Source organism: Elephantulus edwardii, unplaced genomic scaffold, assembly GCF_000299155.1.
Source record: "Elephantulus edwardii isolate Elephantulus edwardi_28Jun2011 unplaced genomic scaffold, EleEdw1.0 scaffold00208, whole genome shotgun sequence".
Classification (NCBI taxonomy): Eukaryota; Metazoa; Chordata; class Mammalia; order Macroscelidea; family Macroscelididae; genus Elephantulus; species Elephantulus edwardii.
Window position 1 is genome coordinate 3,718,772 of NW_006399958.1, and position 10,833 is coordinate 3,729,604.

The 10,833-nt window shown below is 38.4% G+C and overlaps 2 protein-coding genes across 2 annotated transcripts in view; one reads left to right on the forward strand and one right to left on the reverse strand.

The window, feature by feature from the left end:
• Positions 1-10,833, reverse strand: part of LOC102843481 (zinc finger protein 845-like) — a 578,666-nt gene that overhangs the window by 441,412 nt on the left and 126,421 nt on the right. The gene's annotated exons all lie outside the window — the stretch shown is intronic.
• LOC102845229 (vomeronasal type-1 receptor 2-like) lies at positions 4,044-4,946 on the forward strand. Its single transcript, XM_006897312.1, has one exon. The coding sequence runs from the start codon at positions 4,044-4,046 to the stop codon at positions 4,944-4,946; it is 903 nt and encodes a 300-aa protein (XP_006897374.1).

Consider the following 10,833-nt stretch of genomic DNA (forward strand, 5'->3'; position numbering starts at 1 on the left):
TATGAGATGGATTGATTCAATGACTGGGATAATCGGGATGGGAGTGTTGGAGACAGTGCGATTGGCACAGGACAGAGCAGAGTTTAGGGCTGTTGTACATAGGGTCGCTATGAGTCCCAAGCGACTCAATGGCACATAACAACAACAATAACAACCACCAAACACTGTCCACCATGGGTAACCAGTAACGCATTCAACACATCAGTGTCACAATGTTCAGCATCACAGCAACCATGAGTTACCGCTGTACAGCAAATAGACAGACCAGTGTGATAACACTTAGAAAAATGTTTGACAAAAAACAGTTACAACCAGATCTGAGGACTGCAGATTAAAGTCACACAGAACTAGATGATACATAATAGAAAACAATTTTTAAAAAAATAGAAAAAAGAAAACAATAATACAAAAGACATTGTCATTCTCATCCGTATGACTATGATTTTTTTTTAAATAATACATTAAAAGTGGCTTTTCCAGAACAACAATGTGCCAGGTGCATGTGAAAGTTGGACAATGAATAAGAAAAACTGAAGAAGAATCGATGCCTTTGAATTGCGGTGCTGGTGGTGTAATATGTACTGAGTTGTGCTGTTAATCAAAAGATCACATTTCTTTAGTGGTTCTTTCTTTAGTGGCTGCTCTGAGGGAGAGACAGGCAATCTCTTTCTGTGCAATTCACAGCCTTGAAAACCAGCTGGAGAGTCATCTACGTGTCAGAACCAAGACAGTGGCAATGAAGCTTTTTTGTGTGTGATTGTTTTTGTATGTTTTTTTGTTGTTTGTTTGTTTGTTTAGATTTAACACATTGTGTACTGTCAGAGGAACAAATAAATCTCTCTTGGAAGAAGTCCAAAAAAAAGTGGCTTTTCTTTTGGTAACTTTATATTAAGAGTGATATAAAAATTTGAATTTTTAAGTACAAAGAATCACAAAATGAAAAACATTATATCATACATATATTCTCGACAAAAAAAACTGCAGGAGGAAAATTAAAGAAGAAACTTTAATTGGAAATTTGATTATAGGAAATGTTCACAAACACTTTGGGTAGCAGTCGAGGACCTAACTTTAGGACAATCAGGTTATATGTGTTTATATATAATACATTATATATAACGGTCACCCATGGTGGACAGTGTTTGGTGGAGGCCGATTAAAACAAGCTTGAAAGCAGGAGTAGCATCCACTTCCGAAATGGCTTGCCTCCGGAAACTCTATGTACGAACAGTGCTCAGGTCTTTCGTCCACAGGGTTGCTATGAGTTGCCTACGACTTGACGACACTTAACAACAAACAACAACAATATACAATACATATGACCATATAATACGGAGCTCTGGTGGCCTAGTGGCAAGAAGCTGCACAGCAATCCCGAAGGTATGTGGTTCAAATCCACCAGCTGCTTCACAGAATAAGGATGTACAGATTCCTCCCCAGCCATTAACTGCCTCTCAAAACCTGACAGAGGGTCATCTATGGGTCAGCTCTGACTCTACTGTATACACAAATTATAATTATCATTATCAAATTATTATCAAATTAACAAATTATAATTATCATAATTTATATCATGCACTTACTTCCAGAATCAGCCTTTTTAAATCCTTCTGAGATAGAATGCTATTATATGTCTTTATCAATAAGTAATAACTCAGAGATCTGAGTTGCTAAAGCATTAGGTTTTGGTGGAAGAACTTTTCAGGCAACCAGAAATCCAGTGAGACTTATGTGCCTTCCCTCCAGTGCCTGCTGGTTCAGACCTCACCATCTCCTGCTCCCTCCGTGGGAGCCCTTCTCTGCCTCCAGGAATATCAGAAAGTTTAAAATCTCCAAAACACTCGAATAATCTCTAGAGAGGCTCATCGGCACTGGAGTTTCCAGGAATTAAAAAGTGGGACCAAGTTTGACAGAACTTTTCTCCTCTCCCCAAGGTGGACTGTCATGCCTGCCACAGGCGAGGTCATAATTGCCTTCCTGTGGGGAGGTGACGTCACAGATCCTCTAGCCCATATCTCCGGGTCTGGCTGCCTCTCTGTCACACCTGTTTGCCTGTGGTCACTGTCACTGAGACTCTCACTCAGGCAGGAGGTTGAAGTTGGTGACTGCTGTCGGTTTCAGCGTGAAAGAGAAATTCTAGCCGAGAAAGAAGCAGGTGAGAAGGTGGGTGTGTATGAAAATCTGAATTTCAGAGTGTTTCATCGTGGTCATTTCAAATTTAATCTTTTACTAGATTTTGTCCGCCAAGTGGCAGGCAAATTTTCAGGAATTTTCCTGTTGATGATTCACACATGCAATAACCAATTAGTGACACTGTAATGTTCTTCCTGTAACTGGCAGGACTGAGCATTTGAAATTTATCCAATTCTGGAACAAACTGTGTAAATGGATGAAAAGAGACATTTTAAGAGTTCTTTTATTGTCATTTTTAATATATCTGCTTTATGTTTAACATATTTCCAAACCAAATATTCATGAGAATTTATCTTTATTGTTTAAAATGGTAAACATATCATTATAGAATCTCAAAAAATGATTAATAACTTTTTACCCCAATATACTTCGTTGTTGTGTGTAATGGAATGAAAAGAGATTTTCTTAAGATTTATTTTACTGTCATTTTTAATATATCTCCTTTATGTTTTAACATCTTTCTCAAATCAAATATGTATGAGAATTTGTCTTTATTTAAAATGGCAACCCTTTCATTATATAATCTCTAAAAAGGATTAATAGGTTTTTATCCCTATGTACTTTGTTTGTTACTCCGTGTAAGAGTTCTTTTACAGTCATTTTTAATATATCTGCTTTATGTTTTATCATCTTTGCCAAACTGAATATTCATGATAATTTAGCTTTATTATTTAAATGGCAAAGATATCATTATATAAACTCTCAAAAAAGATTAACAGGTTTTTACCTCAATATACTTCAGGATTATTTAAGTCTTATGTCCTACACTTTATATCACAGCCTAGTTTTCTACAGTAATTTCTGTCATGATTGTAGTCGTACTTTAACTCTTGTCTACAAAATTTTAATTAGTGGGTCGCCATGCTAATTCTATAATATAAATCCAGCTAAATCCTGGAAAATTGCTCAGGTCACCTACAATAAAACATCTACATTTTTTTCCTTATACATATTATTGATAATGTTTTGTTGTCTAGAGTCAAAACAGACTCATAGCTAATATTCTAGTGAGTGTTGTCAGGCTGTGAGTCACAGGGAAGGAGATTACTTCATCTTCGTGTCATTGTTCAGGTGGTGAATTTGAATCAATGGCCTTTGGGTTGGCAGAGCAACTACTTATCCACAAGGCCACCAGAGCTCCCTTAGACAGACTATTGTTGTTGTTGTTAAGTGCTGTCGAGTCGCAGGCGACTCATAGCGACTCTATGAAGGAGAGTCCTCAACGCTTGTGTGTCTCTCATCCTCTCTTCCAGGTTCATAGGGTTTCCAGAGGCAAGCTACTATGAAAGTGGATGCCACTCCTCCTTTCAAAGACAGGCTATTAGTTGATAGAAAACTTAAACAAATGAGAATTTATCAGAACTAAACTCAAAACACTTAAAACAGGGCAAACATATTAGATAGTTTTAAATACACAGTAAAAGAGTTATCATGAAATAGAACGCTAAGAAATGACAGAGTACATGTATTACTGTTATCCAGGCTAGCGTCTTTACTTTACAATAGTTTCTATGAGTCCGTGAAGCACTTTGCAGTTAAATTCTCTTAACTTTGACAACGGAGACTATTAGCTCCAAATCAGAGAGGCCTAAATACTAAATGACTTAGAATAAGTGAAGCACACAAAATAGTGACCAAAACATAGGAAGGAAATAAAAACAAATGGAGAAGATACTGGGAAACTGTGAACAAGACAGATCATTTTTGGAAAGTACTTTTCCCTCCAAAAATGCTAAGTGAAAATACACGTATCTTGCTTTCTGTGAAGTAACCCGAAACGCATGGTTCCATGCAGAACTCTCTCTGCATGGATTTTAATTGCAAACCCTAGAGAATGAAAGAATTCTTCCATGGATTTAAAACCTGCAGTGTTCCTCCTAGTCCAGATTCTCATTGGATTGTTGGGAAATTTCTCACTCATCATTCATTATACTTTCCTTCATTTTTGTGGAGGAAACTCACGGTCCACAGACTTGATTCTCAGGCACCTGGTTTTAGCCAACACCTTAGCCATTCTCTCTAAAGGGGTCCCCCGGACAATGCAGACCTTTGGTGTAGCACATCACTTTAGTGATGTTGGTTGCAAACTTCTTTTTTACTTTGAAAGAGTGTCCAGGGGGGTGTCCATTGGCACGACTTGCCTCTTGAGTGTCTTCCAGGCCATCACTATCAGCCCTCTGCACTCCAGATGGGCAGTGCTTAAACTAAAGGCCCTAAAGTACATTGGTCCTTCCAACATTCTCTGCTGGATACTACACATGCTGGTCAATGCCGTTTTCCCGATTTATACATCTAGCAAATGGAACAATAGCACCATCGTAAGTAGAAATGGATTGCAATATTGTTCTAAACACGATGACAGTGTCACATTCTCACTCTACATGACGTTGATATTTTCCCACGATGTTTTGTGTTTGGGGTTCATGTCCTGGGCCAGTGGCTCCATGGTGTTTGTCTTGTGCAAGCATAAACAGCAGGTACAACACATTTACAATAACCTATCCCCCAGATTCTTTGCTGAGACCAGAGCCACCAAGATCATCCTCCCCCTGGTGGCCTTCTACGTGTCATTTTATGCCCTCTCTTCCTTTATGTCTACTTTTCTGGCTCATCTTGGTCTTTCCAGTTGGTGGCTGGTGAACACATCTGCTTTCATGTCGATGTGTTTCCCCACAGTCAGCCCCTTTGTTCTCATGAGCACTGACAGCCGCGTATCTAGACTCTGTGCTACTTGCTTTAAAATCACAACATAATTGTCTTTCTTAGAAGGAAAATACACGCACACCCATGTTTATCGCGGCTTTGTTCACAGTAGCAAGGAGTTGGAAACAATGTAAGTGCCCATCAACAAACAAAGCGGTGGTATATTCACACAATGGAATACTACGGCTGCATTGAAAAACCAGGAACTCATGCAATATTATTCTAAATGGGTGACTCTGGAGGACATTCTGCTGAATGAAATATCTCAGTCACAAAAGGACAAATACTGCATGGTGCCACTGTTGTAAAATAGAACTGACATGGGTGTTGTGGGGAGACTGAGAAAGAGGGGATAAATAATGTATACTGCACTGAAACAGATGAGGAGAGAAGTGTTTAAAAGGGATATGTGATTAGGTATTATTGTCATGACAGGAGTCCAGAATGAAGGCTGCACAGTGGAGTGGACTTGAGGGGAGGGATTGTATAACAATGAAAAAATTTTTCTTTTACTTTTCAAAAAGAAGAGTGTACTGAGAGGGAAGGGTGGGCAGGGAGAAAAGTGCAACAATGAATGAATGGAAATCCAAAGTGTTTGTAAATTTTCATTAAAATTAATAATAATAAAAAAAATTTTAAAAAGAAGGAAAACACAGTGCATTTCTATTATATTGTATCAGTCATGTGGAAATATGCATTACAGACTCGGAATTATGGGGCATTCTCATACCAACAGAGGGGTGATCTTGATAGACTGATCTGCTTCTACAATAATAAAAGGTAAATCATACTAAAATGAAGTACTATATTGTAGACCCGAGATTCATGCCATTGCTACATAAGTTTTTACAGGCTTATACCTGTACTGATGATGTAATTTATACAGCGAAAGTCTGTATCATAATAAATCATCTGTTCTGAAATCATGTGGCCATTGTTCTGAGTTTATATTGAGTTGGTGTGATTCATGACAATCTCCTGTATAATACAGAGAAACATTGCATGTTGTTGTGCCATTCTCACAATTAGTGGTATATTTATGCCTATTGTTGTCGTCACTAGGTTAATCTGTCTCCTTAGTGAACTCCTGATTTTTGCTGACTTTTTACTTCACCAAAAATTATCCTCTCCAGGGATTCATTTATCTGGCTACAGGCAATATAAGTGAGACCAGGTCTGCCTATCCTTGCTTTGATTCCAGTTGTATGTTCTCCAAGACAGATGAAATAATGTGGAATTTTAGAATTATAAAGACCAGAGAGTTGGACAACGACTAAGGATGACAGAAGAAAACTATGCCTTCGAGTTGTGGTGCTGGAGAAGAGTTTTGAACGTACCATGGACTGCCAAGAAAATAAATCGGTCTGTCTTGGGGAAGGTGAAACCAGGTCTCTCTCCTTGGGTGCTAGGATTTTTTAAGTTCCGTCTAACTTACTTTGGGCATAGGACCAGGAAGGATTGGTCCTTGGAGAAGGACACCATGCTCGGAAGGGTGGATGGACAGCACAGGAGAGGGAGACCCCGAATGAGATGGATTGATTCAGTCACTGTGGCACTAGGGATTGGTGTGTCAGAATTCGTGAGACTGGCTCAGGACAGGGAAGGAGGGTTCAGAGCTGCTGTATATAGGGTTACTATGCATTGCAGGCGACTCAACTAATAACATTCTATGACCGGTTTGGAAGCAGGAGTGGCATCCACTTCCTAAGCAACATGCCTCCGGAAACTCTTAGAACTTTGATAAATGTCGATAGCTGTAGAGAAGTGTCAGGTCTTTTGTCCATAGGGTCTCTATGAGTCATGCTCAACTCGAAGGGAATCAACAACAACAACTAAACATGAAAATGTAAAGTTCATTTCATAAAACAAGAGTGCTATTTGGGGTAAACTTTGGGGAAACTGGACCTTGGGGTCAGATATGACCCTGTCTTATACTATTGTTCATAAGAAACTTGGAGTAAATTGAAAGAAAAAATAGATTTACACAATTGAAGAAATTAAAAAGAAGGGTCTGAATTTTGTACTTTAGTTAATAAGAGAAATGATGACTTTATTATTATATGATCACCCTTAACAGATACCTTCGTATATTTAAAATGTTTTGCAATAAACAATGGAAAAAAATAAAGGAAGTTGTTTTCTTTGATCTTTTCGCTCTAAGGGGAAGAAAAGAAATCGAACAATATTGGCTGATCCCCCTTATAATGAACATCTAAATAAGAAATATATAAAAATCAGTATTTTTTAATTGTTATCAGGGGTGGGAAAGAAGGGAATGTAGTGAGACATTGTATAGAAGGAATTGACTTTCTGTTCAAGATTAAGGATTGCAAACTGTGAGAATCATTGAGCAGAATGACTCATTCACATTTTTTTTCATTCACATTATTAATGCCACTGAGATGTACATGCAAAATGTGCTGAAATAAAAATCCTGTTGGCTCTTATTGTAGGGGGATCTAATATTCACATATGGTATTCCCAAACATATTAACAGCCATCAAGATTTCCCCTGCAAGAGTCCTTGTGACACACTAGCCTTAAGAACCAAGTCAACACTGTTCCTTTTAATCACCCGACGTCAGTCGGAAAGATGAAGTGAAAGATACCAGTCTTCCCTCGGTGACATAATGGAGACATTATTTCCCTCCCAAGTGAGAGGAAAAGTTTATAAGGAAATGTTGGTTTAAATATCAGATAGAAGGGGGGAACTAAAGTCCTGACATAATGCAACTGGTCAAGATGAACAGGGTTGGAGTGACAAGGAGTGTGGATTAAAAAAATATTTTACACAAGGGGAAGGTTTAGGAGAGGTGTGCAGAGAGATTCTGCAGCCCCGAGTTTATTCTCATTTGTCTTTTTATCCTTATTTTTTGCAGTGAACAGAAAAACAACTCAACCTCAAGGCTGACCATACATTGGTTCTGATTTATGAGCCACCTGCTAGCAAGGCTGTTTGCTCTTCTAATCAGCAGGCAAGGCCATCAGAATTGAAGTCTAAACAGAATCTTTAGGGAGGGACATTCTATTCTCCACATCCCCGCTTGGCCTTAAGGTACAAGGACCAATTAAACCTGGTTTTGCTCCCCTGCAAACATCAAAGCACAATGATAAACAGCTCTACACATTTGAACCTGGCACAAAACAGCTACTTGCATAAAACGGCCACAGTATGGCTTGCTACAAAGTCCTCGGTAGGTTCAATCAGAACCAACTCATAGCTAATCCTCAAGTTGGCTTCTAAGGCTGTGACTGCATAGAAGGTGAATGTCTGTCTTCCCCCTACCCCACACCAACGTCTCCTCAGGAGCTGTTGTTGGAATCAAACCTCAGAGAAATTCTGTCTTTGGGTTAGCAACACAACCCGAATCCCACCAAATCACCAAAGCTCCGTTAGCTCTTAATCACACTTCACACTGAAACACAACTCGTCCCCATGAGACTCAAAGTGCGTACAAAGAGCAGACAGGTCTCTGAGATGAACAATAACTCAGGGAGGCCCTCGTGTCTTACAACAAGTAACCATGAATAAAGAAAAAGGCAGCATGTGCCCAGAGCATCATTTTCTCTGAAGGTAAGACCAGGAGAGACAGGATTAATGGAAACAATTCTTTCAGGGAGGCATAAGGAACGATGTTCTCTCATTGTATACATTATAAGAAATGTTCTAAAACAAAATGGGTATAAATGGTTGAGTGAAAAAAACAATGACTTTGAAAACATACACTAAAGTCAGACAATTTTAAAAGCTATTTTTTTTCAGGAGCTCTGGTGCCCTAGTGGCAAGAAGCTGTACTGTAATCCCAAAGGTGTACAGTTTGAATTCACCACAAAAAGAACAAAAACAGAAAGCATATCATAAAAGCTATTTTTTTCTTATACATAATTCATATATACTGTGTTTCATTCATATGCATTGTATTTCAGATATTCTTTCAATGTGTTTCATAGCATTGTTCCCATAAAAGTGATTATAAAAAAACCTACGAAAACATGGCCTAGTGGCAAGAAGCTACACTGCAATCCCAAAGGTGCATGGTTCGAATCCACTTGATGCTCCTCTGAAGAAGCAGGGGAAATCTCCTCTTGTGCCAATTAGATCTGATTCAACAGTACACAACAAGGTGGGGAGAACCCACAAAAGAGAAACCCTAACAGAACAAATATCATTGTGCTGAAATTCCAAGAAAATAATAACTAAAATTCATTCTCATGCTAATATTAATCAACATCTAATAAATCCGGGTGAACCATGCTAAATTATTCAGAGCACCTAAATTTCTAAAAGAATACTCAGTTAATCAAATGCTGGCAAGGTTGTGGAGAAACTGGACCCCTTATTCACTGTTGGTGGCAAAATGGCGCTTTCTCAAAAAGTTGCAAATAGAGATACCATTTAACCCAGCAATTCCACTACAGGGAATATACCCTAAAGAAGCCATAATGCCACCCAAGCAAATATATGCACACCCATTTTATTGCCGCTTTGTTCGCAATAACAAAGAGCTGAAAACAATCAACAAACGAATGGAGAGAGAAGCTCTGGTGGAATACTATGCTGCATTGAAAAACAAGGAACTCATGAAATATTATGCAAAATGGACTATCCTGGAGGACATTATGCTAAGTGAAATATCTCAGTCACAAAAGGACAAATATTGCATAGTGCCACTGTTGTAAAACGGAGTTGACATCAGGGTTAAGGGAAGACAGAAAAGGAGGGGAGGAATGATGTATGTTGCATTGAGACAGATGAGGGAGAGGACTGTTTAAAAGGGGTATATGACAAATTGAAGGCTGCATAGTGGAGTGCACTTGGGGGGAAGGGATAACATAACAATGAAAGATATTTTCTTAAGCTTCAAAGATTCAGATCCTCCCAGAAGAGCCGTGGGGAGCATTAACTTTACTGGTAAGTATATTCGTTTTCTCCTGGACACAAGAGCCTATTATTTGGTCCTAAAAGCCTTCTGAGGTCCCAACTCTATTTCTTAGTTGTTGGAATTGATGGAAAACCTCATAAGCAGTTCTTCACTCACCTCTACCTTGCATGTGGACTTCCCAGCTGTCAAACAATCCAGTGGTAGATGGAATTTGGCCCAGGGCTTAAGAACAATAAATGACATAGTTGAGCCTCTACATCTGTGGTTCCTAACCTTTGTACTATAATAGACAAAATGCTAGTCAATAAGCCTTTTATTTTAAGAACTACCATCCCTCTGTAACTTGATTTGTGCCACTGTTAGAACCTCTTCTTAGAATATTATTGCTTTTAATTTTTGACTCATGTACTTTTAACTTGTTAGTTAAATTTGTGTCTTCTAGGTTGCAACAGTTCCATGATACATCTTCAAGGATATGAACATGTATAGCTAAGCACAATTGATAACAGTGTATCTAAATTCCAAAATCAATCTCCACAATAGACTGTTTTCTATTGCCAAAAGGGCCCTTTAGAGTAGTCAGAGAAGATCTTCACCCTGAAACCCACAGCGTCCCTTTTCAGCAGGAAGTAGCTAAGAGAATACACCGTCCCTTTTTCCTTATGAATCAGGGTGAAGTCTCTCTCAGGGAGGAGTGATAGGGAATGGCAAAGGACACACTGACAAAGGAGATTAATCAGAACTTGTTTTGAGAAGCACTGTGGCAATGGGACAATTAAAACTGACTTTCAAGGAGTATTCAACCTGAATCCTTCTGATCATATGGAGATTTTTTTTAAGTATTTGAGCTTATTATTTTTAATTTGTTTTATTTGTTTGTGTATGAAGTATGCTCATCTAGATGATAACATAATTATGATAAAAACAAAAGGGGGGAAATATGGGAAGCCAATACTAAATATTTGTAATAAACTGAATGCTATTTAAAAAAAATAAAATGTATAAAAAAGAAAGATTTTTTTCTTTCTTTTCAAGGAGAAGAGTGAGTTGGGGG